At 30.2% G+C, this 27176-nt stretch overlaps 1 protein-coding gene across 1 annotated transcript in view; it reads left to right on the plus strand.

Moving 5' to 3' along the window:
• Delta (neurogenic locus protein delta) overlaps positions 1-27176 on the plus strand; it is a 135987-nt gene that overhangs the window by 10511 nt on the left and 98300 nt on the right. Inside the window, exon 2 of the mRNA XM_067758299.1 lies at positions 18968-19279. Within this exon, the coding sequence (XP_067614400.1) occupies positions 18968-19279 (312 nt within the window). The remainder of the gene's footprint in view (positions 1-18967; positions 19280-27176) is intronic.

Raw genomic sequence — 27176 nt, forward strand, 5'->3', positions numbered from 1 at the left:
CATATACATAAGGTTATATTCTGAACGAATTTTTCTTCGAGTTATGGCTCCCGAAACATTGCTTAGTCATGAAAGGGGCGGTGCCACGCCCATTTTTTAAAATTTGAAGTTTTTCCTCTTTATTGTTATTGTTGTTATATTGTGGGAAATGAAATACCATTGATATAAAGCTCTTTTTTGCAAAGATAGCTTATTTTATTCGTCCACGACCCTTTTAAAAATCTTCTATATAAACGTGGGCGTGGTCCTTAACTGATTTCGTTAATTTTTCTTCAAAGCATTCCTTATAGTAAAGGCAACCTCTGCCGAATTTTGTTACGATAGGTTTAACGATTTTTGATTTATGATTAATAATATTTGTAAAGTTGATTTTATAACAAGTGGGCGGTGCCACGCCCATTTAAAATTTTTTTTATCAAGAGTCTCAATATCAGTCCTCACGTCAAATTTCAACGTTCTAGGTCTATTATTTACTAAATAATCAGGTTTTTTGTGTTTTCCAAAATGTTATATATATAAAAAGTCGGCGTGGTTATCATCCGATTTCGCCAATGCCAATCTATTCTGGGTCCAGATAAGCTCGTGTACCAAATTTGGTGAAGATATCTCAATATTTACTCAAGTTATCGTGTTAAAGGACAGAGGGACGGACGGACATGGCTCAATCAAATTTTTTTACGATACTGATGATTTTGATAACTATATGGGGTCTATATCTATCTCGGCTAACGTTTTACAAGACGGTGCACCACCTAATTTTTATCAAAAATTATCAAAGGTGGTATCAAAAAACACGTCTCGACCTCCGTTTATTTCTGTCAAAAGATATAAGCAATAAATCGGTTCAAATTTTCATGTGGTTGTTGTTTTTTGCCAGATTTGTTTTACACACACACACACTAATGCAGAAAAGTGTTCTGCGCGCATTTATTTTTGATCCCCGAAGGCCGCCAACGCAGAAAGGTGTTCTATGCAAAAAAATATGGATCGGGCCCCATAATTCGGACCCTCTCGGGGTCAGGGGTCATTTTACGGTTTTTTGTGAATAACTTTCGACAGGTGTCTTTTGACACCAACTTAGATAATTTTTGATAAAAATTAGGTGGTGCATCGTCTTGTAAAACGTTACCCTATCTCGATTCCTTTATACCTGTACAACCAATCAAAGTAATAATACCCTGTTTACAAGTACAGCTGGGTATAAAAAGAAACATATAGAAACGAAAAATTAATAGAAAAAGAAAAATAAATAAAAAGAGAAAAAACTAAAGAAATACAGTAAAAAAAAAAAAACGAAATAATAAATAAAGCCAAAAAAAAAAAAATATTAATAAAATAAAAGACAAGGAAATAAAACATGCAAAGAAAGGAAAGAATAACCAAATAAACAAAAAAAAAAAAGTTAAATAATCCAAAAAATTTAAAAATAAGAAAAAGGAAAAATAACAATAAAATTAAAAATAAACTAAAGGTAAAATTAAAAGAAAATAAAAAAATTTAACAAAAAAAAAACACAAAAATAATAATCAAAGAAAAAGTTAAAGAATGAAACCTAAAAAAATTAAAGAAACATATAGAAGCAAAAAGTGAAAAGAAAAATGAATAGAAAAAGAAAAGTAGATAAAAAAGAAAAAAATACAATAAAATAAAAGAAAAACGAAATAAAAAATAAAGCAGACAAAGAAAGAAATGAAAATAATAAAACAAAAAAAAAATCAAAATAAAAAAAAGATAAGCAAATAAAACATGCAAAGAAAGGAAAAAATAACCCAATAAACAAAAAAGAAATAGCTAAATATTACAAAAAAAAAAAAATAGAAAAAGGAAAAAAATGAAATTAAAAACAAACTATAGGAAAAATTGAAACAAACGAAAGAAATGAAATAAAACAAACGAAAAATATAAGAAACAAAGAGATAAAACCATAAAAAAAGCAAAAAATTTAATTAAAATTTACACAACAAAAAGAAAAAAAAATAATAGACTTTAACTTACAAACTTTTTTGAAAAAAATAAAATAAATTAAAAATCACTTAAAGAAAAAATTAAAACAATAGAAATAAATAAAATAAAACGAACAAAAAATATAAGAAGAAACAAAGAGATAAAACAATAAAAATAAAAAAGAAAAAAATTTAATAAAATTTAAAAAAACAAAAAGAAAAAATTAATTGACTTTAACTTATAAACTTTTTTGTGCTGAAAATGTGCATACAAAATCTTTTGAGCTAAGTCTAAAAGAGGTACAAACTACATTTTAATAATTATTTTGCAGTTTTAATTTAGGTAAATTTCATCATTTTAAATAGGTCTCATTTTATTAATATTAAAATGTTTCTATCTTTGTACGGTCTCCTCCATTCATAAACTGTGCTCCCCATTAGCTACATAGTTTTTTCCTATAATCACACCAACAACTTGACAAATTATTAACACAAACAATAAGCTGCAAAGAAAAACGGAAATACTGTATAAAATTAATTTCTCAACAGTTTTGCGCTAATTGCCTTGACTGACGGTCTCGCCACAGTGGCAAGTACTTACTACGTACGACAAACTATCATGCGCTGTACTACATTAGTACAAGTGCTTCTATCTGCGAGATAAAACTGACAATATAAGCTTGTATGTATGTTTTAAAAAAAAAAAATAAATAAATGTATGTTTTCTGCCACTGAAATTCGCGCACACGCTTCAAAGCAGGCCTATAAAGAAATGAACGTTAAATTAAAGCACAATAACACCCTACAGCTACAATTTACATGCTCATATCTGTTAAGCTTCTAACAAAAAAAGTATAAACTTGGTCTGTTTCTTGACACCTTAGGCGGCGCGCATTTACTAACTAAGTTACTTGTGAACATATTTGTATGTGTTTGTTATATTTTTTGAACACACTGTACAGCGTGCTGTGTACAATTAAAGCTAAATTTCTTACATACTTACATATATTTATCTTTGACTTTATGTTTGTTTATAATATTTAGTTGATGAACGTCACTTGTCTTAATTAAGTTAACCCACCAGCAATGCCACATCTGTGGAATGAGGGGTGATGGAGTTTGTGTTTAAATAGGATAGCACTTACAGTTCATATGTTTTTATTATGCATTATTATTTCGACTGTTGTTAATTGTCTTGCCTTAATTTTCTTACATTACTTATCTTACATTAACACTTCACGCGCCACTTTTTATGCTGTTTCTCACAGACAAACGGATCTTCTTGAGTTGTTTTTTTTGAATAAGCTCCTAAACCGTTTGTTCAACTTTCATAGATTATTTGGGTCAAATTTGAGTTTATTTTGAAAATTGTAGTCACTATTTTTCTATTCATACATTTGTTACAGTTGGGGTCAAAAAAGCTCCAATAAAAGTTCTGTTCCTGGAAAACCACTCGCTCGTTCAAGTAGGACCGTCATTCTCAGGATCCCTTTGTATTGAATTTGAACATACAGTTTCAAGTTTTTCTCAATGTCTCGAAAAGTCCGTATGCTTGAGGAACTTATGAAGGTTAAACCTAAACACAACTGGGTTTTGTGCGTTAACCTCTGTTGCTTTTTGCATAACTGTAAATTATGTTTATATTCTATAATTTATGAATAATAAAAATACAAAAACAACAACAAATACCATGAAGGGTAATAGTAACAAAAAAAGATAGCCGTAATAGTTATCAAAGAAGATGGAAGTAGAAAAAAATCGTAAAGGGGAAATCAGCCTAGAGAGTGCAGTTGGCCAAATGCTTGACTGACTATTATAACTGGTTGTTGGTTCGTCGTCGTTTGACTTGCTGCAAGGGTAAATTAATGAATCAGGGACTGACGGTTAGGTTGATTACTTAAATGAATGAATGAATGACTGTCGACCATTGTGACTGATATATCAACAGTATGTACATACATAGTTAAAATGCTTGAGTGAACGCGCCTAAGTCCCCTCTCAACTGAAGTTTTTGCTGTATCTTGTAGGTTTTATAACGAAACTACAAACAAGCATACCTCTCATTAATTTTTACATACATACATAAATGGTATGTATGGGTTGCATGCCGCTAGTTAGTAGAGCGGCTGTAATGCGATCAAATGTACCACTATGTTGTGTTATGTTATATGCGCAGGTTACTATATTCCCTATGTAAGTTTGTTTGTTTGTTTTTATTTTATTTTTTTTTAAGTTTGTGTACAGCCCACCTGTAACTTAGCTGATAGTACGTTATTTTTTTATTTATTTTAATTTTAACGTTTCCTTTTGTGGTAAATTTTTTGTTGTTTTGTTTCCTTACGTGTTTTTCTTTTGCCTGTGTTTTCTTTACCGCTCTTCAGCGTTTGTTTTTTGTGCCTAACCCAGGCTTGTTTTTTACACTCTCCTGTTTCCAAGCCACTCAGGCATGACCCTCTAAGAGTGGGCTGTCGCGCTTGAGAGTGCTTTACTTGAACTTCTTGATAGAGCCCACAATAGCTTAGAAGTGAAAAATTACAGAAATTACAAATAAATTTGTCAAATATAAAACTAATTTATAAAAAAATGTAAAAGCAATAGTATGATCACAAATGTAAAACTTAGAAAAAATGATGTTAAAAACTAGAATTAGGAAAAAATAAAAAAAAACTTAAAATTTAATGCAAACAAAATAAGAAGAAAAAAATTGTAAATATAGAAAAAAATGTAAGTGAAAAAATTAAAAACAAAAATTTCGAAAGATAACAAGAAGCAAATAAAAAATAAATAAATAAAAGGAACTAAAAAAGTAAAAAAACACAAAAGAATAAAAAAAATTTAACTAAAAAATTTTAATACAAAAAATTTAGTAAAAGAATAAATAAAATTTAAAAATAAAATATAATACAGAACATGAAAAAATCAAATAAAAATTAAAATAATAACAGCACGTAAAAAATAAAAATATAATAAACATATAAACATATACTATGTACTTAAATGAGCTCAATAAATTATAAAACAACATAAAAGCTTTTAAATGAATAAAATAGCATATAATAAAAACAAACAAAAAATATTAAAATAAAAAAATAAAATTATATAAAAATGAAAAAATTAAAAATATGAAAGTTTACAATTGAAATTATACAAAAATAAAAATGTTTAAAAATGCGATCGTAAAATTATATAAAAATAAAAGATAAGAAAGAAATAATATCATCATATCATATTTTTAAAAAAGATTTAAAGTAAACTTTTTAAACTAAAAGTAAAAAATATATTAATGACAAAATATATAAAAAACAAAAATATAAAAATGAAAAACAAAAAAAAAAAAAAATAAAATGAAAAAAAAAAGATAAAATTAAATAAAAAATGCAAGTAAAATCATAAAATAAAAGTGAAGAATATATTGGTAATATAAAATTCATTATCTATAATTCGAAAAAATTCCAAAAAAATAAGTAAACAAGAAATATAATGCTGGCAAAATATAAAATTTTAAACTTGAAGTCAAATTTAGTGAGTTCGCCTAAATTTTAGGTACCTAACTAATATTCCACTGGAACTTTCCAGCACTGCAACAATTTACGAAAACGCTGTCAAAACTGTGCAAGTTGATTTGAAAACCTAAATTGTTTATTTCTGCTAAGAAAATAATAACAATACGTCAAATTTGGTATTTTTGATGCGTTTTCACGCTTAAAAAGAACAGAGGTCAATTAGGTTCCGCGGTAAGTACCTATCCCAAGATAGCAGTTTAAGAAAATGCAGTGGCTCCGTTTTATAAGGCTTTTTTTCGGACATAGTGGAGCACGTGCACTTTCCACAATCACGAATTCAATACTGTGATGTTGGTACGCCTTCAATAACTTCTTTAGGCCAATTAGTGCACTTGGCTGCCAAATATGTTCAGATTGCGGTCCATATTTGAGAAGGATCCAATTCTTGTGTCGCCAACATCAGCCTGAACAAAATTAAGCTCACTGTCACGTACAATCGCTCGGACCTTAATCGCAGCAGGGATCATCGCTCTATGATCTATGATTTACTTAAATTGAATGGACAAGAGCCATTTATTTGCATATATAATATTGAAAAATCAATATTTTTGTTTTTGAAATTAGACATTTGATTTAGGTTTAAAAGTATGCTCATAAAAATTCTAAATTTTTATTTTGCACTGCCTTACCGACAGTTTCCAGTGATTTAGGTTTTATCTCTATTTAGGTAGAAATTTAGGTCAACTCGCACACAGCCTTAAGTTATAAATAATTTGTATGTAACTTTAGCCCTTTGCCTTCAAATTTACGTAAGCAAGGGAATAAAGCCGCAGAGGTAAACTATATACCATGTAATAAAAAATAGCTAAAGAGAAATGCCTTTTCCCCTTCCTGTAATGCGGTCAGCTGTAAAGATTTATTGCTGTTTATTTATACTCAGCTCTTAACTTTTGTTACCTTCTTACATTTTACGTTTCCCAACTTGAGTTTTCCCAAGCACGCACTTGTTGAACAGTTCTACTTCAAGCGAGTGCCTTCTTACTACGTCTTTGTTGTGCTAACATAACGTCATTATTTTCTTAATTTATGTTTTAGTTTTAAACCATTAACGCACTCTTTTACGCATTTCATGAATTTATTTAAACAATTTTTTTGCATTTTCTGCTCTAGCTACAGCAGAACAATCAAATTAAAAGTGCTAAAGAATAAATATAAATAAAATGAGGAACTGGAAAAAATTAGGGCATGACTTGTTTTTCCTACTTCAAGTGCCATTCCTCGCTCACTTGTATGTGGTGCTCTTTGATGTATTTTTTTTTCTATGCTGCTGAGTGAGTTTCTGCGAAGCGTGGAATTAAGTCAAGTAGCTGTGTGTAATAGTAAATCAAAAAGTTTATAGTGTCTAAATGATGTTAGAGATATACTTAAATTTAGTGATTTTAATGTTAATGGAATTATTTTCCAAACATTACTTTTACAGTTACAAACAATTTTATGCACTCCTCATTTTTTCTATCATCACATTGCCATTTCCATTTGCTTTTTTTAATATATGATTCTCACGTTTGAATGACACATTCTTCACCTCAGTGTTGTCACCCAGTTGCCAGACAGTCAGTCAGTCACTCATTCAGCATATCAACATGCCAACCAATCAACCATTCATCCTGACACGCTCTTATTGTGTGCACTTCTCAACTGAGTCATAACATAAGTTATTTAGTACTTACCAAAAGAATTTTCCAAAAAAAATCGTGCTGTTTATTGTTGAGCTTAAACTAAGACTGACTGCTGTGCAATGTTTTTGTTTGCAATTGTTAGTAAAAAAAAATCATCAAGAAAAATTGAAAAAATATCAAAAACTTAAACCGCCTCTTTTTGAAGCGCAAAACTTTACGAGTTGTGGTTTTCACTCAAGTCAGCTTTTAAAGCAATTTTTTTTTATTTTACAGTGCATGAACAACAATGAAATATCATCCGAAAAAAAAAAAATTAACTAAACCACTAAATGTCATTGCGTCCACTAAAGTGCATAAACAAAAAAAAAAGCATTTCTTGACATATTCAAATTGATTTCTGTTAAATCAATAATACACCTTTGCTTGTGCTGACAATTGTAGTGAGTAAAAATATAAATATTTTTTCTCATCACTTGGTTTTTTCTTTCATTTTTGATTTTTTGATTTATTTTCTTTTGTGGCACTCATTCACAGTCTTTTTTGTATTGCTTAAGCTTTATTTGATTCTTTAATCTGTTTGACTGCGAAGTTTGCTTGTTTAGTTTTAAAATGTTTTTGTTGCCAACGTTTGTTGTTTTTATTTTTTAATGATCGTGCGCTTAAAAGGAGCATGAAATGTTTGCATATTCATATTCATTATGTTTTTTTTTTTTTTTGTTAAGTTAAAAAAACTTCAATCGAAGAGGATGCAATAATTTATGGGAGTGTGACAGCTGCTGGTTTGGAATTTTGTTTGAAATAGGTTGATAGCAAATATTTGAAGGTAAAGTGAAACTGAATTATTTGAATTGTAATTGAGGAGACTTAAATGTTGAATAGTTTTAAAATGACAAATATTAGACTAAGGAAAATTTATCTCAAAATACCTATTTATATCTGAAATATTAAAAAAAAAAAAAAAACTTTTTGTGTGTGGATGATAAAAAAAAATTATAAAAAAATTTTAAGTAAAAGTAATTTAAAAGAAGTTAAAGTAAAAGATAACACAAACAAAATTTAATCGAGGTAGTCATAAGAACAAAAAAATAAAGCAGATAATTAAATCAATTACAAAGAATTACAAAAAATAAAAAAAAAATTTAGAAAAAAATGCAAAAAACTATAAAAAAGAAATTTGATAAAAAATACATAAAAAATAATACATATAAATTAAAAAACAGGGTAAAAAGGTTAAAAACAAAAAAAATATAAATAATAATATAAATATAAAAAAATCTAAAAATTATAAAAATAGGTTGAAAAATTATATTATTGTATTATTATCATCATAAAATTATTAAAATAAATTATGAAAAATTATTAAAAAAATAATAAAACGAAAAAATAAAAAACAAATAAACAAAAAATTTGAAAAAATAAATTATAAAGATAAAAATATAAAAGATAAATAGAAATGTGGAGAAATAATCAAAAATAACGTATTTAAAAATAAAGGAATAATTAAAAAATTATAATAAAACTTTAATAATATTAAAAAGTAATTATTATTTAGACAAAAAATAAAAAAGATACAAACCTGGAGACTGAATTTGACAGAAAACTTGTAAATTATATACAAAATGATAAATACAAAAAATTTAGAAGAAAATAAAAACCAACTATGTAATTAAATTAATCATAATTAAAAAAATAAATAAATAAAAAACTAAAATAAAAAGAGCGAAATATGTGATAAAAGAATGCACAATGAAAAATTATAAAAAGGAAAAAATTACAAAGTGACTAAATATAAAGATAAATAAAAGAAAAAAATAAAAAAGGTTTGAAATTAAAAATTGTGGAAAGAATTTAAAAAAGTAGATAACGAAAATAATAATTAAAAATAATAAGAAAAAAATGAAAATTAATAACACAAAAATGAAAAAATTTATACTAAAGAAAATAAACAAAATTTTAACTAAAAAAAATAATAAAATTTTAACCATTGGCAAAAAAGTAAAAAAAAATTGGAATTAAAAAATTCAAGAAAGTATAAAAAACTTAAGAAAAATTAAAAAAATAAAATAAAATGAAAAACGTTAAAAAAAACTAAACTAAAAGAAATAAAAAAGGAAAACAAAGAAAAGAATTAATAAAATAATTGAACTTTAAAAATTGACAAAAATTTTAAAGTTAAAAAATAAATTCATGAGCTGAACACCGGCTTATAATAATTGAATATTCAATTATTATGTTTTCTAAGAGAAACTGAAAAGAAAGAAGGAAACATTTACTGGCATATTGCGATGGTACCATTTCGAAAACCGCCACGAATTCATCATCAGGCAATTTCGTAATGTTATCAAAGGCTTCACCGAGATTCGAACCGCGAATCACACGGTGAAACTGCAGTTACCTTAACCACTAGGCTATCCTACTTGTATTTGTTTCGTTGCTTAATTCGCGGTTCGAATTTCGGTGAAACCTTTGATAACATTACGAAATTGCCTGATGATGAATTCGTGGCGGTTTTCGAAATGGTACCATCGCAATATGCCAGTAAATGTTTACTTATTTCTTTTCAGTTTCTCTTAGAAAACGTAATAATTGAATATTCAATTATTATAAACAGGTGTTAAGCTCATGAATTTTTAAATAATAAGTTTAAAAATAAAAAAAATTGAAATTGAAAACGTATTGTAAAAGTGTTTCAAATAGGTTTAAAAATACTTAAAAAATGTATTTTACTTGAAATAACAACAAACTACTACATATAAAACATGCTGTTATATTCAAAAATAAGTTAAAGAAATTACATAACAATATAATTGCTCCGTGCCACAAACAACAATAACAACAAAGATAAAAGAAATCTAGTTGTTTTTTGTTGTGTTTTTAATATAAGATTTATATTTATCTCGCTTGCCATCAAACATATTGCTGCTTATGCTGCTACCGATGTTGTAGGTTTATAAGCAGCAATGCTTGTGAACGCTGCTACTATTCAATAACTTTCCTTCCGTTGCTTAAGGTTTTAACACAAATGCACAATTCGCTAGGCCCTCATGCAACACGTACAATTTGTTGTTTTAACAATTGTATTTACTTGTTTTGCTGCATTTATGATGGTCAACTTGCAATTTATTTTTATTTTTTCTTTTCCTTCGCTGATGATTATTTGACCACAGCGTAGATGTGTATTTATGTATAACTTGCAAATATTTTTTTCTTCTAAACGTGATCATAGCGATCGTCACACGTTGTACTTATTGTATACGATCAATGATCATCATTATTATATTTAGTAAAGCTTTTTGTTGCATCTTAACTTCTTGGCCATGCCTTTGCTAAATCGTTAATGTGGTGTTTTTAATTTACAATACTCAAGCAGCAACAATAAATAATTTAGATAGAGCAGTAAAAAAGGAAAATAAGAATCAACAACACGTCGCTAGCTAAGCATCACTGCTATGGTGAGGCTGGTTGGCTGGTAATGTGAGTGCATAGCAAAAGATCAATCGACACATGCAATTCATAATGTTACATGCAACGACATAGATTTTTATATGTTTTTGTTGTTGTTGTTGTGCTTGCATCCATGCAATATTCATATTCGTAATACATATATCTTTACTTTTTTCTTTGTCAAGTGTCGCTATCTGCCAACTATTCAACTATTTGCTCAAATCCAGTTTTCCATCAACTACACACTCTACTCATTTGCTCTTTGAAGCTCACAAGCGCTCGCATTTTCCTTTTATTTCATCGTACTTGTTGCACATCTTACATTTGCAACAGTAGTGTTGTAGCATACAGCAGCAGCTGCAACATTTTTTCAATCAACTTAGTACAACGATACTCGATCACTGCTGATCACACGATCAATAGTGATCTTATGTTCGTGCTGTAACGAAACTCGCTAGATCACATCTGTTCGTTGAGTCTTTAGCATGCTCTCAAGTAACTGCTTTCATAGCTTGCGGCGTTTAGAAAACACGTCGCTAAAAACTGGCTTTGTAAACTAGTTCAAGCTCACATTTCATTGCTCTCAAACGCGCTCGTTACTCTCGCTAAATCTCATGGAACACTATGAGCATTTAACTGATCCAAGCTCACATTTGTTTGCCATCTTATTTTATGCATACAGCTTGTTCTCCAATGGGTTTTTATTTCTTTTTTTTTTTGTGCCATGCACCACCTTAATCTCTGGTTTCAGCTTCATCACCTTACCTTATTCGCCTCTGGTGGTTCGTCGTCATCGTCATCAAACTTGTTATTCTTCTTTACTTACATATTTTGTTGCGTTTGCGTTTTCTACTCATTTTTCACTATATATATCACCATCGTCATAAGCTGGATTTGGTGGGGCAGCAGCGACGACGTCGACTGCCGGATCGTCGCTGTTTTAAGCCATCAATGTTGACCGGCAAATCGTATGCCGTGGGAAACAATTCGGTTTTAGTTGAATAATTTTTTTCAGCCTGCATTTTGCTTTGCTTTTCTTCTTTTTATTAAATTTTATTTTTGCTTTTTATTTGCTTTTATTGCTTACTTCGTTGTTGTTTTTTTGTTTATAAGTTTGCATGAATATTTGTACGTATGTATGTTCTCTACTAGACGTTGGAATGATTGGTCGATCGTTTGGCTGTTTGTCGGTTAGATGTTCGGTTGGTTGGATCGTTGACTGGTTGTTACTTGCTTGTTTTTTGTACGACGTTCAGTGTGATCACTTCGTTTGATGCCCAGCTTGTGCGCCTATTACAATCCCCCTACTCTTCAGCTTTATCATAAGCCCATCACTTGTTTTTTGCTTGATATGTTGTTGGAGCATCATTTCACCGTTCCTTCTCATATACTTCTTGGGTTCGGTTGCTGGTGCATGTTTTGGACGGGCGTTCTTCTTGCTGCTGGTGCTGCTGCCACCGCTGTATTGTCTTGTTGGTTTTTTTCGGCTACCTTCGGTCATGCTTACCTACATATTTCTACTGTTGCTTTTCTGCTTGATGTTAATGATTCTTTTTTTTTTGGTTTGTTTGGTTTTTTCTTCATTTTTTAAGCACCCTCTTAAATGGTGCTTGTGCTGCAGTTTAAAGCATGTATAGCCATCATGTGCCTACTTGTGAAATTGCTGGTATTGAATCTTTTTGTTATAAATTTTTTTTTATTCTAGTATACGTTTTCTAAATTTTATGTTATTTTAGGTGTTGATTTTTTTAAGTTTGTCTTGTGAGTTTTATTAACTCTTCTTGCCTTTGGCTGTTGTGATTTGGTTACTTTTGGCTGTTGTATTCTTCATACTGTTCTCTTGAGTTAGTTGGTTTTTAGTTGATGTTGTCGTCATAGAAAAAGCATGATTCATGCTTCACCCTTTTTAGGATTTTTTGTGCACTATTTTCTTAAGTAAACTTTTTTGCGTTCATTGCAAAAATAGTTTGCGCTTTGACTTTTGTGTATTTTTACGCTTTTGGTGTTACGTTTTAAACGTTCGTTTCATTTTTGTTTTGCATGATTTAGATGTTTTTTTTTTATTTCTTTTATAATACTTATTTAATTTTTATGTATTTTCATTATTTCGTTTGAGTTAGTTATTCAAAATTTTGGCTATAACATACGTTTGACTTTAGTCATTAGCCTGTCTCGTCTGCCGTTTTCTTCTTTTGGGTGTGTTTATGTCTGTAATTGACTTGCCGTGCTGCGTTGCGTTAACTTTGAAGTTTATTTATTGTGATAGCCTTAAAAAAATATATTCTCTTTTTATATAGTTTCATGTTCTGGTTCATCATTTTTTTTTGTATCTCTGTTTGGTTTACAGTCTTCTTCAAATACAATTAGTTCCAGCTCTAATCAAAATCTTTCGCTTTGCGTTTATCTTTTTTTATTATTGATTGTTTTTTTTTCTCGAGCTGTATTGATGTTTCTATTTACTTTTTTATATTCTATACGTGATTCTTAGTCGTAAGCGCCAGCTTAAGCATCTTAGCTTTTACTTAAAAGGCGTTTAGATTCATACATGCTACCTAATTGTGTTTTCTTCGCTATCTGCAGATTAAATCATATATTTAACTGCCTATTATTTTCTGCTACGCATATTAGTTGCGCATATTGAAATTCACAAAATTTCGTGTTTCGGGAATTTGAGAACTGAACGCTGAAGATGTAAAGAAGTTAAAGCATTTTGAATTAGTTTAAAGGAGCAGTACTTTTTGAATAACAAGTTTTAGTGTTTTGTTGAGCAAAGTATAGCTACAGCGGAGGAAAACCTGTGGATCATATAACAGGGGACCCTGAGGTGTTTGCGATTCTAAGTTTGAAAATATTCTGTTGTTATTAATATTCAAATACGATGGCCTTAGAGTTTGTCTTGAGAGGAATATCTGATATGAGAGCTTGTCCTTTAATATATATGTTCATTATGTTATGAATCTAACGTTTTGTAAAGCAATGTTTTTTCAAACATTCAATATCAGTATCGATATTTCAATATTGATCTAATGTTTCGTAAAGTGGTGTTTTCTGAAACATCAACTCTTCTTTTCACTATATTGTTTTTGCATTCAATTCACATTGCCTTTGTCATTTGTTTTATCATCAAATGTAATCTTTCAACTCTCTAACATTTCGTATTATCTCAAAGACTTGCTTGTTCCAATACCGATCAAATGTTTCGTAAAGGGGTATTTTCTGAGACAACAACTCTTCTTTTCACTTTATTATGTGTGCTTTCAATTCGCGTTTGTTTTATACTCAAATGTAATCTTTCAACTCTAACAGTTCTTATTTTTTCAAATACTTGTTTGGTTTTTTGATTTTCTTGTTAACTTCTCAGACAAATTAACAAGTTACTAAGTAGTATCACTTGAAGCGAGTAATTAAGTAATTAAATAGCAACACTTACAGCATCGCAGCATTGATGGATGGATGGATAGCGAAATAACAAAAAAAAAAATTAAGCGAGAAACACATTAAAACAACAGCAAAAATTATTCTACTATCGACAACAAGATAATGAAGCAAGCAGAGCACAAAATCATCTAGTTAGTTTCCACAACTGTCTGCTTTTAGCTACCTCCGTCAACAGTGTTGTCATTTAATCATGTATTATTTTTTTACTCCTTTTTTTATGCACCCATTTATGGCTTAGTTACATACGATTTTGAATTTTTTACATGTTTTTAAATTATTGTATGCATTTTTTTATTTTAAAATATGTTGCCTTTTATTTATTTGTAATTTTCTCTTTTCATTTTATGGTATTCCATTTTGTTATGACGTCGCCTTGTTAACAATTAAATTGTCATTTTAATAAGCTTAAACTTGTTGTAAATGTTAATTGCCGCACAGTTATAAATCAGAGCGTTGTAATGTCTTATAGTATATTTTTTTGTTTTTGTGTGCTTACTATTTTTGGTCAACTAGCAGCCGGTAACAAAAAGTCTGCCGCTTGCCACAAACCACCGGATTACACATTGTTGTTGGGGCGTTCAGCTTAAGGAAGCCTCCTCTCAACAATCCCTTGGCAATTTTCGCTATTTTGTTGGACACTTGCTGGCTTTACCTGTATATGTATTTTTTTTTTTGGTTAAGTTCTTTTAAACACTTTTTTGGTATTTTTAGTTATTCTTTTGAAAATTTTTTGGTCTATTTGATTTTTTATTTTTTTGTTAGACACATGTTTGCTCTATTTTGTTTTTATATTTTTTTCTCCTTTTTTCCATGCATATTTTGGGACACTTGTTTGCTCCATTTTTCTCCATTTTCTATTTTTTGTTTCTTGCTTATTTTTTTACCATGTGTTTCTTATGTCATCTATTGTTGCTGTTGTGTTTTGCCTGTGTCCATTTTTGACTGCCGCATTTAATGAAGCGTTGATTGCTTGTCAGTTTTTATAGTTGTTTATAGTAAAAAATGTTACTTTTTATTTAATTTCTTCATTAATATGGATTTTTTGTGCTCGAATGTGTATTATTCGCTTGTTTCTTTGCTTATTACAATGGTTTGTTTGTTAATGTGTTTTTAAAACATTTTTCGTGCAGGGTTTTCTAGGTCAGTTTCTTAATAGGCACATAAATATTCTAAAGTATTCCCCAAATCTTTTATATATTTTTTTGGTATAATATAAATAAAAATAAATAAAACATGCAACTGTAAACCGTGTTTGTAAATCAAGCAATTCTACAATTGACGCATGAATAAACTGCAGAAAAAGTGGTTTATAGTGAACTTTTTAATTGTTAATCAAGTTCTGTCGAACGAACCTAAAAATATTCCATACAATTTGGATTAAAAACATCTGTTATATATGCATGTACCTATTGGTGTATGAAAGAAATATCAACAAAAAGGTAACACTTAGAGGCAAATTACAAAGCGTGTAGCGGGGTGCTCATATGGATGAGTACACAGAGGCACCTGTCTTTGCACCAGTGTAAATGTAGGAAAATCGAGTTCAAAACACAGCTCCCGAAAAGCTAGCTGATAAAGAAGTGAAATTCAGAAGCATGTCCCAGTAACCATCGCCGTGTGCAAATTTTGTTATTTTTCTCTAACATAAATAACAGATATCAATTTGCTCATCGAATTTCCATAAGTTTTAACATCAGCAATCAAAGATTTTACATAATTTTTTATTTTTTCCAAAAATTTGCATGATGTCTATTTTAGGCCAAATGCATATTTTAATACTAAAGCAGAAATTTCTAACATTTCACAATAATAAAAAAATTGTTATCTTTCTTATCTCTTCACTTTTTATTTTCATTTTCCACTCAATCATTTTTTAATTAACAAAAGATTTTATGTGCCAAAACAATACAAAGTAGCGGCGCTGATTGTTTCGACATGCCGTTCGCTTCCTCTTTGTAAAAATTTGCTGTTTTCTCGTATATTCAGATTAATAAAAAATGTGCTAATAAATACTGACAGTTTTATCACTCGGCAGCTATACAACAAAACAAGAAATACATACATAACTAAGTGTATATGTGTATAGAAATCTGCATATGCTGAACTGCTGCCTCTTTTTTGGTCTTCCATTTCAGCAGCTATTTTTTGGGTTAATTTAAAAATCTGAATTTTTTTAAGCCGCAAATCAAATGATGCTAATTAGACGGCTCGTTATCTTTATGACATTTGGCATATCAATTGCTATTGCTTTTTTTTTAGAAAGAAATAAATTATTTAACTGTCTCGCAAATTGGCGATGAAGCGTATCGCGTACATATGTACATTACGTCTGTGCAGACTTCGAATGATAAAAAAGAAGAAAGCAAGATAACAAGAAATAAAAATGACACAAAATTGAATATTAAAAACACAAAAATCCAAAAACAATAAAAAATATGTTTTATGAATCAAAAATGCTAAATAAACTAAGGAAGGTAAACAAATTAGAACGTGACTAAAGCCAAGAAAGTAAGAAAAAAACAACGCAAATCTAGCGAAATATAAATGGAATAAAAAACAAAAAAAAAAAAAATGGGAAAAATTATATATAAAAAAAAAACTAAAAAAACGCAAAACAAAATTTAAGTAAAATAAGAAAATAAAAAAAAAAATAAATAAAATATTTTATAAAAAATTCAAATTTAATACAAAAGCTATTTAAAAAAATAAAAAAGAAAAATACGACTGAAACATGAAAAAAAGTTAAACAAATAAATAAATAAAATAAAAAAAATTAAAAACAACATATAAAAATTGCAAGAAAATGAAGAAAAATAATTTAGAAGAAATATAAAAAAAAATTAAGTAAGAAATAAAGCATGGGAATAAATATGGTTTTAAAGCAAGAAAAGAAAAAAAAATTAATTACCTAGAATAAAGCAAATTAAAAACTAAAAAAAAATTTAAATGAAAAAATTTGTAAAAAAAAACAAGATACAAAAATGTATACAGAAAAATAAAACTAAAAAAGAAAATAAAAAGTAAAACTGAAGTTTTAAATAAATAAAAAATAAATTAAACACAAAAATAAAAAATTCGATGGAATAAAATTAAAATATTTATTAATTTAAAAAAATATTAGAAAAAAAATTTAGTTAAAAAAATAAAATAAATCAGAAAAACTAAATAAAAAAGGAAAAAAGAAAAATTACAAGAATAGAAAAACCAATTTAGAAAAAATATATCTACAATAGCGTGATAAGTAATGAAACCAGGGAATAAATATGGTTTTAAAACAAAAAAGTTAAATAGCAAAAAAATAAATATTTAATAAAATGGGAAAAATTTAAAGAACGTGACATCAGGACGGACAAGGCGACAGTTGTTTCGATTATGGGATTCCCGGGAGAAAAGGGTTTGAAGAGATTTACAAGGTATAATCGAAACAGCTGTCGCCTTGTCCGTGTTGATGTCACGTTCTTTAAATTTTTCCCAAGTTATTAAATAAATCATAAAATTAAAAATTGCTTCAAATAAAGGGGGCAATCCCCCCTTAACTCATACAAAAAAAAAAAACAATAAATAATTTAACTTAAAAAGAGTGCCAACGTTTTAGAAATGCAATAAAATGTTAGGGAAAAGAATGAAGTAAAATTATCCAATAATACTTTTAAATAAAAAAATCAGTTAAAAATTAAAAAAAAAAAAATTGAAATATTTTATTGTTGAAAAAAATTTTTTTTTAAATTGTCCAATTACTGCAAGTTTATTGGCCTCACAGTTTTTGCATTTTTCTATAAGCAACGCTAATTTGAGCAAATTTATAGCCGTTTACAGAAAATTTCAAAGACGTCTCCCCATGCAGCTAAAATTACGCTTTTGGGCAACATGACATTCCAGCAGATTTTGCATATTACATTTTAGGCCTCTTACTGTGCATTTGTCATTTTTCGATTGCACATGCGTAAAATATCAACAGACATACATTTTTATATTTATATGTATGTAATTCAGAAAATACTTAATCACCAACTGATTTGCCGCATATACATAACTTGTCGTTGCGACTGAATAAATAAAAAAAACTACTTTAAAACCTAAAAAAATAACAAAAATCGACAACACCGCAACAACAAAATTTGCCAGCCAAAAATATGCATCAACAAACCTAGCGTGTAGAAATGATTTACAACTTTAGCAAAACGTTTATGCGGTCGGGGTGGTGCCGGCTGCGAGGTATCGTTGACTTTGTGAGTCTTAAAAAAGCTTTCGTAATACGCGAAAATTTCTTCATTTTGTATCGCGTTCGCTTGATTTTACTTGTTGTTTTTTATTTGTTGCGCTTTTTAGATTCCCTTATTGCTACGTCATCTTCTGAGGACCCGCAATGAATTCTTTGACTTTAGTTTTTTTCCACTTTATTTTTGGTAGAATTGTAAAATCTGCCCTCGCTTCAGTCATTGATTGTCGCTGACGATTGCTGCTGCTCTTGTCCGGTTCAATGCAATTTTGTAGCAATTTCGTTTAAATACCATACTGAAAGATTTATTGTCATGTTGCAGCGGTAGCTGTGGTATTCTTACTTCGTATTTAACATAAAAAGAGCACATAAAATCAAAATGGATAACAACAAGAATGCAACCTCTTTTAAGTGGAATTGTTGGCAGGCCAGTTGTGAAGAAGGCCAGCAGTAAAGGGACTGTGGAAATACAACTTGAATAAAAAAAAAAATGCGTGTAGACTTAAATGAATTGCTTTATAATTCGATTAGTTGGCGGCGTGTTAAAATAATTTAAAAATAATCTTTCAATTATCGCATATTTTTTAAGTGGGTACTCAGGTTATGAGTTCAGGAGTACTTTAGGAGTTTGAGCACTCTTGACTTTATTTTCTTGAAAACTTTCACTCTCTTTATTGTTTCTAAAAGTTGTTAATCCAATACTAATTTTTAATTTTTTCTCATTTTCTTTCTCATTTCCAGGTCCACGGTTCCGGTTTATTTGAGTTACGGTTGCGTTATTTTAACAATGATTACGGTCGTGATAGCGACGGTAATTGTTGTAGCGGCGTTTCCGATCCGCAAACGGGCAAATGTATCGGTACATGTAAGACACGGTTTCGCGTTTGTCTGAAACATTATCAAGCGAAAATTGATACGACGTCACAGTGTACGTACGGTGATGTTGTGACGCCGATACTCGGTGAAAATTCGGTAAATTTAACAAATACGCAAAAATTCAAAAGCAAAGGTTTCACGAATCCCATACAATTTGCCTTCAATTTTGCATGGCCGGTAAGTAAATTTAAATACTTAGTTTTTCTATTATAAACTTTAGAAAATAAGAAAAAAATTTATGGTTTAAAAAATTTTGAACAATATTAGAAAGTTTCACGGGAACTGGGAAATTGCATGGGTTTTGAGTCTGGCAAATTCGCAAGCCATTGTGCACGTAATGAGGTGTGGATAATGTTTGTTTTTTAATTTTTGGTTCACAATATATGGAAACCGTCATGGAAATGTAACGATTTCATTGGCAGTTATACTATTTTATAAAACTTCGAGACATACGCTCAGACATGAGATGTTAACTGCTTGCAGTCAGTGTTGCCAGGTGATGAAAAAAAAAGAAGCTAGATTGGCAAAAAAAAAAGGTTGGAAAAAGCTAAATTAGAAAAAAAAGAAGCTAAAAAAAGGCCAGACATTTTTTTGGTTAATTCATAAAAATTTTTTTTTATATTTTAGTTTACACAGTTGTAAATAAAAACTTATAAACATAACTTAAACATAACTTCTTGTTTCAAAACATATCAGGTACATTTTCCTTGACTAGCACACGGAATTACTTCAAATGATTGCATATGTGTATATACACAAAAAAAAAATATTACAAACTAATTATTTATATAAAATATTCCCCGTCTGAAAAATCAGAAGAGCTTAAGTCTGCGTATAAAGTTTGGCTATTTACCATAGATATGAGATCATCGGTAATTTCAAAATCAATGCATTTAGATAAGCGTTTTAACGAGCATCTAATAGCATTAAGCATTTTAATTTTTAGTTTGTTCCTTAATTTAGTTTTCAGAATTTTCATGCCACTAAAAATTCTTTCAACCTCCGCGTTACTGAGTGGTAATACTAAAAAACTAAATATGAATTCGACAAGTTCTAAAAAAGGTGGTTCGTTTAATGCATTTTTATATTCTCGGACTTCCGACCAAAATTCCATGGTGGAGTGTACATTTTTCCATTGTAAAGTTATAAGTTTTCGCCACTGCAGCTCCATTAATGCTATTTGACTTGAAGAATAACTACGCTTCTCTTTTTCAAAGTAAGAAAATACATCTGGCTTTGCAACTTTCAACGAATTTTCAGCAGAAAAAGAATTAATATTTTGTAGAGAACTAATATTATTAGGTATAAGGTGTTCACAGGAACTATTGAAATTATTTTATTTTAGGAATTATTAAAAATACATTCGGATTAAAAAAGGCTAGACAAAAGTCACGAAGCTAAACCCAAAATTTCGAGGCTAAGGGCTAAAACAAAAGGCTAAATCTAGCCTCGAAAAGGCTAACCTGGGAACACTGCTTGCAGTACAAGCGAAGGCCAATTTACTGCTTGCTCTGCTGAATTTCTGTTGCTGCGCTCACACGAAATTGATTTCCGACATTTTACGAAGCTCTTTTGAGTACCTCTGCCTTAGGCGAAGCTTCTAAACCAGTGATATACGAAGCCAGCAGACCTTCGATTACAAACGCAACAAATTTTGTAGTAGTGTGTGTGTATAAAAAGAATTGTGAAACAAATTTGAGCATAAAATTTACGCGTGAGATGTTTACCGCTGCGTGAAAACCTAACTCGATTTCCAATTTTTGTTCTGCGTGACATTTAGATTTGACGTTTGCACACATGCTTTACATTGTCGCAACGCATGCTTATTTGGTTTAGGGCAAAAAACGCCGGTTGTTTGCGTGCGTTAAAAAAGCGCAGTGCGGTTGGTTTTATTAGGTTGGCTTGTAAATCACTACCGCTACGGTGATAGTTTTCTTGCCAACACAGTCACAGTTTCAGTTTTGGTTTTAAAAAATATCCGTGTTTTATTTACACGCGTATACGTTTCGCTTGCGCATGAAAAAAACGCCTATCCTCGCTTAGATAAAGCTTAGGAGACCCATCTAGCGGCTGTGGTTAAACAACTAGCTACAGCAACAGGGTGTACCGAAAAGCGGAGACACAACCCTCTGTTGTATTTCTGTGTATAACATATAGCTGAATCAGTTGTGATAAATAGTGGACGCGCATAGAATACACAGATTTAGTGCAGAGGGTGAAACATAGACACATATTTCACTTACATCTGAGTATAATGCGTATTGAAATTTAGTAGCACTAATTTTATACGTACCAATTTCAGAGGTGTATTTAAATTTATTCGCTTAGCAGTTCATGTAAAGTTTAAGCGTAAACGTATATAGATGAGAAAAAAAACACAGCTAATGTAAACAACTGTCATAGTTATGAATTTCACATAGTTGGCAATATAGCGTTGCCAGTTATAGATACCTGCTAGCCGTTGGTCGTCTGGCCCTGCAAATGAATCGGATAGAAATTTTAAAATTTTAGTTACGGTCGGAAATTCTCAGTATATATTACGAGTATCTACAAAATACAATTTTGTTCGCCTTGTTATACCTGTTCTTTAAATTAATGTTTAGACATTGCAGTGATACCAGATGTAAAGTTTCGTTAATACTCCATACTACCGTCTGTGGGGGTCGCATTGAGTTTGGATTAAGTGCATGGTCTATGTAAATTGGTGCTGCTGCCTGTTTACTCTTTATATGTATGCTCTTATGAACTGTTTCCATCGTCAGCATCTCACAATTTTCAGATTATGTATCCCACTTTCCTTTTTTTCGTATTACAAACAGCTGTTTTCTTACTTTCGCCTTTCTATAAATTCATTAGTTTCTCTGTAAACATTTTAAAATGCAAAAATAAAGAACTAAAAAAAACAAGGGTGAAATTCTTTCGTTTAACGCCATCTCATAGAGTTCAAAGTTATTACCGTCGCGCCACTAAAACCAACAACAATAACACTAAAGTATATTAAAAGCACATTAGTCGTTTAAATCTTGTCCGCCTCTTCTTGTCGCTCATTGCTCTACATTTACAAACTAATGCAAAATGCTTACCATAAGCAAACAAAAAATATAAAAATAGCACACATTTTCAAATTAGTGCTTTACAACATTTTCGCCTTAGTTATTTTTAAACAAAATCCAAATGTATAGATACTTTTAGAAAAACAGCATAAAGTTCGCATGCTTGTTTTCAGCTGACTTTTCTTCAGTCGGCTGTCGAAACGGGAAGTGATTTGCTTCGAGAGTTTGCTGTTTTTTTTTTCTATTTTTATTTTATTTATTTTTTATTCCTTTTTCTACTTCACTGTGTCGCGCATCATATGTTGCATGCAACATATGTACGTAGGTATGTTAAGTCAATCTAGCTGTTCTCTCTCGCTGGTGGTGCTTTCTGTTGCTTGGCAATTGGCATATTTTCCATCGCCCTGTGTTGGAAATTTTTTCGCTTTTTGCCCTCTTTAAACGTCTGATTCATAAATATGATTTATAAATATACTTAGTTACAAAAATATTTTTTTTTTGCTTGTAATGCAAATGCGTGATTTACTTGGTATTATTTGAGGTTAAAAGATTTACTTTGGATTTGAGTTGACATTATTTTAAAATGAATTTGTACTCTTACCATTTCTGGTTTAATTGAATTTTAAGGACTGGTACAGAAAGTTGTGCAAATTTAGAAATCGCTATAATTTTTTTTTTGTATTGACATAGCACGCTTTAAATAAACTATTTTTGAATTGGTGCTTCATGCCATTTTTAAAAATATATTAGCTTCTGAAGTCCAGCCTTCAACAACAAGAAAAATGTATACCAATGAAGGGCTACATACAAATGTTTTTTGCATTTAAACGAATAATCCCAATGTTGGTTTCAAAAAGTTGGCGAAATTCACGGGATCATCCCATTACACTGCCCGAAAAACGGGTCTGCGCTTCAAGGGAGTAAGGCACCTTCCTTGAAGCGCAAAACCGTTATTCGAGGGATTGACAAGCCAAGAAGTGGCCGGCCAAAAGGATCAGCAGACACCCAGAGAATAATGGAGAATTAGGAAAATTATTTAAAAAAAAAAACCGTGGTAAGCAATTTCAATTTAGCAATAGATATTATTTAAGCTATGCTATTTTACTTTAATTGACTTATTTCAACAACATTTCAATCATTGTTTATTTTTATTCGTTATTTTATTTTGTTTATTATACTTTTATCATTATCAAATATTGTGAGTAAACTGTTTAATTTTTATACCTTTCATGAAAATGAAATGGTATATTAAGTTCGTCACGAAACCGAAAATTGTAAGTCCTTAAAGGAAAATAGATAGACCCACCATTAAGTATACCGAAATAATCAGGTTGAAGAGCTGAGTTGTTTTAGCCATGTCCGTCTGTCCGTCTGTCCGTCTGTCCGTCTGTCTGTTTGTATGCAAACTAGTCCCTCAATTTTTGAGATATCTTGATAAAATTTGGTGAGCAGGTGTATTTGGGTGTCCGATTAGACATTTGTCGGAACCGACCGGATCGGACCACTATAGCATATATCCTCCATACGACCGATTTTTCAGAAAAAGAGGATTTTTGTAATATCTTACCCAATTTAACAGATTGAAGCTTCAAACTTCACCATATACTTTCGTATATTGAACATATTGTTGCCTGAAAAAATTTATGAGATCGGTCGTATATATAGTATATATCCCCCACAACCGATTGTTCAGATAAGGAACTTTTCGTAATTACTGCCCTATTTTAAGAGCTAGAGGCTTCAAATTTCAGCGAATGCTTACGTATATAGCATATATTGTTGTCTGAAAAAATCATAAAGATCGGTGGTATATATAGTATATATATGGTGGTATATATAGCATATATATATAGTATATATATATATATTTTCGCAAATTTTAGCCCCATTTTAATAGCTAGAAGCTTCAAATTTTACCGAATATTTACTTATATAGCATATATTGTTGTCTGAAAAAATCATAGAGATCGGTTGTATATATAGTATATATCTCATACAACCGATTGTTCAGATAAGAAACTTTTCGCAATTTCTACCCCATTTTAACAGCTATAAGCTTCAAATTTCACCGATTGCTTACGTATATAGCATATATTGTTGTCTGAAAAAATCATAGAGATCGGTTGTATATATAGTATATATCTCATACAACCGATTGTTCAGATAAGAAACTTTTCGCAATTTCTACCCCATTTTAACAGCTATAAGCTTCAAATTTCACTGATTGCTTACGTATATAGCATATATTGTTGTCTCAAAAAATCATAGAGATCGGTTCTATATATAGTATATATCTCATACAACCGATTGTTCAGATAAGAAACTTTTCGCAATTTCTACCCCATTTTAACAGCTAGAAGCTTCAAATTTCACCAACTGCTTACGTGTATAGCATATATTGATGTCTGAAAAAATCATTGAGATCGGTGACATACATAGTATATATCTCATACAACCGATTGTTCAGATAAGAAAGTTTGCGCAATTTCTGCCCCGTTTTAACAGTTAGAAGCTTCAAATTTCACAAAATGCTTTCGTATATAGCATATATTGTTGTCTGAAAAAATCATAGAGATCGGTGGTATATATATTATATACTTCATATAAACTGTCATATTGACCCCTTTTTTACGGCTAGAAGCTTCAAGATTCATCAAATTTCATCACATAGTTACGTTTACGTCATATATTTTTGAAATACGTGATTCGTAGCCATAGTTTTTACATGCAGACCACAAAAAACGTGAAGCTTTGCATCCTCACACAGATTACCTACCTATTTTTATACCTTTCATGAAAATGAAATGGTATATTAAGTTCGTCACGAAACCGAAAATTGTAAGTCCTTAAAGGAAAATAGATAGACCCACCATTAAGTATACCGAAATAATCAGGTTGAAGAGCTGAGTTGTTTTAGCCATGTCCGTCTGTCCGTCTGTCCGTCTGTCCGTCTGTCTGTTTGTATGCAAACTAGTCCCTCAATTTTTGAGATATCTTGATAAAATTTGGTGAGCAGGTGTATTTGGGTGTCCGATTAGACATTTGTCGGAACCGACCGGATCGGACCACTATAGCATATATCCTCCATACGACCGATTTTTCAGAAAAAGAGGATTTTTGTAATATCTTACCCAATTTAACAGATTGAAGCTTCAAACTTCACCATATACTTTCGTATATTGAACATATTGTTGCCTGAAAAAATTTATGAGATCGGTCGTATATATAGTATATATCCCCCACAACCGATTGTTCAGATAAGGAACTTTTCGTAATTACTGCCCTATTTTAAGAGCTAGAGGCTTCAAATTTCAGCGAATGCTTACGTATATAGCATATATTGTTGTCTGAAAAAATCATAAAGATCGGTGGTATATATAGTATATATATGGTGGTATATATAGCATATATATATAGTATATATATATATATTTTCGCAAATTTTAGCCCCATTTTAATAGCTAGAAGCTTCAAATTTCACCGAATATTTACTTATATAGCATATATTGTTGTCTGAAAAAATCATAGAGATCGGTTGTATATATAGTATATATCTCATACAACCGATTGTTCAGATAAGAAACTTTTCGCAATTTCTACCCCATTTTAACAGCTATAAGCTTCAAATTTCACCGATTGCTTACGTATATAGCATATATTGTTGTCTGAAAAAATCATAGAGATCGGTTGTATATATAGTATATATCTCATACAACCGATTGTTCAGATAAGAAACTTTTCGCAATTTCTACCCCATTTTAACAGCTATAAGCTTCAAATTTCACTGATTGCTTACGTATATAGCATATATTGTTGTCTCAAAAAATCATAGAGATCGGTTCTATATATAGTATATATCTCATACAACCGATTGTTCAGATAAGAAACTTTTCGCAATTTCTACCCCATTTTAACAGCTAGAAGCTTCAAATTTCACCAACTGCTTACGTGTATAGCATATATTGATGTCTGAAAAAATCATTGAGATCGGTGACATACATAGTATATATCTCATACAACCGATTGTTCAGATAAGAAAGTTTGCGCAATTTCTGCCCCGTTTTAACAGTTAGAAGCTTCAAATTTCACAAAATGCTTTCGTATATAGCATATATTGTTGTCTGAAAAAATCATAGAGATCGGTGGTATATATATTATATACTTCATATAAACTGTCATATTGACCCCTTTTTTACGGCTAGAAGCTTCAAGATTCATCAAATTTCATCACATAGTTACGTTTACGTCATATATTTTTGAAATACGTGATTCGTAGCCATAGTTTTTACATGCAGACCACAAAAAACGTGAAGCTTTGCATCCTCACACAGATTACCTACCTATTTTTATACCTTTCATGAAAATGAAATGGTATATTAAGTTCGTCACGAAACCGAAAATTGTAAGTCCTTAAAGGAAAATAGATAGACCCACCATTAAGTATACCGAAATAATCAGGTTGAAGAGCTGAGTTGTTTTAGCCATGTCCGTCTGTCCGTCTGTCCGTCTGTCCGTCTGTCTGTTTGTATGCAAACTAGTCCCTCAATTTTTGAGATATCTTGATAAAATTTGGTGAGCAGGTGTATTTGGGTGTCCGATTAGACATTTGTCGGAACCGACCGGATCGGACCACTATAGCATATATCCTCCATACGACCGATTTTTCAGAAAAAGAGGATTTTTGTAATATCTTACCCAATTTAACAGATTGAAGCTTCAAACTTCACCATATACTTTCGTATATTGAACATATTGTTGCCTGAAAAAATTTATGAGATCGGTCGTATATATAGTATATATCCCCCACAACCGATTGTTCAGATAAGGAACTTTTCGTAATTACTGCCCTATTTTAAGAGCTAGATGCTTCAAATTTCAGCGAATGCTTACGTATATAGCATATATTGTTGTCTGAAAAAATCATAAAGATCGGTGGTATATATAGTATATATATGATGGTATATATAGCATATATATATAGTATATATATATATATTTTCGCAAATTTTAGCCCCATTTTA

The sequence above is a fragment of the Eurosta solidaginis genome, chromosome 1 (assembly GCF_040869045.1).
Source record: "Eurosta solidaginis isolate ZX-2024a chromosome 1, ASM4086904v1, whole genome shotgun sequence".
Lineage (NCBI taxonomy): Eukaryota > Metazoa > Arthropoda > Insecta > Diptera > Tephritidae > Eurosta > Eurosta solidaginis.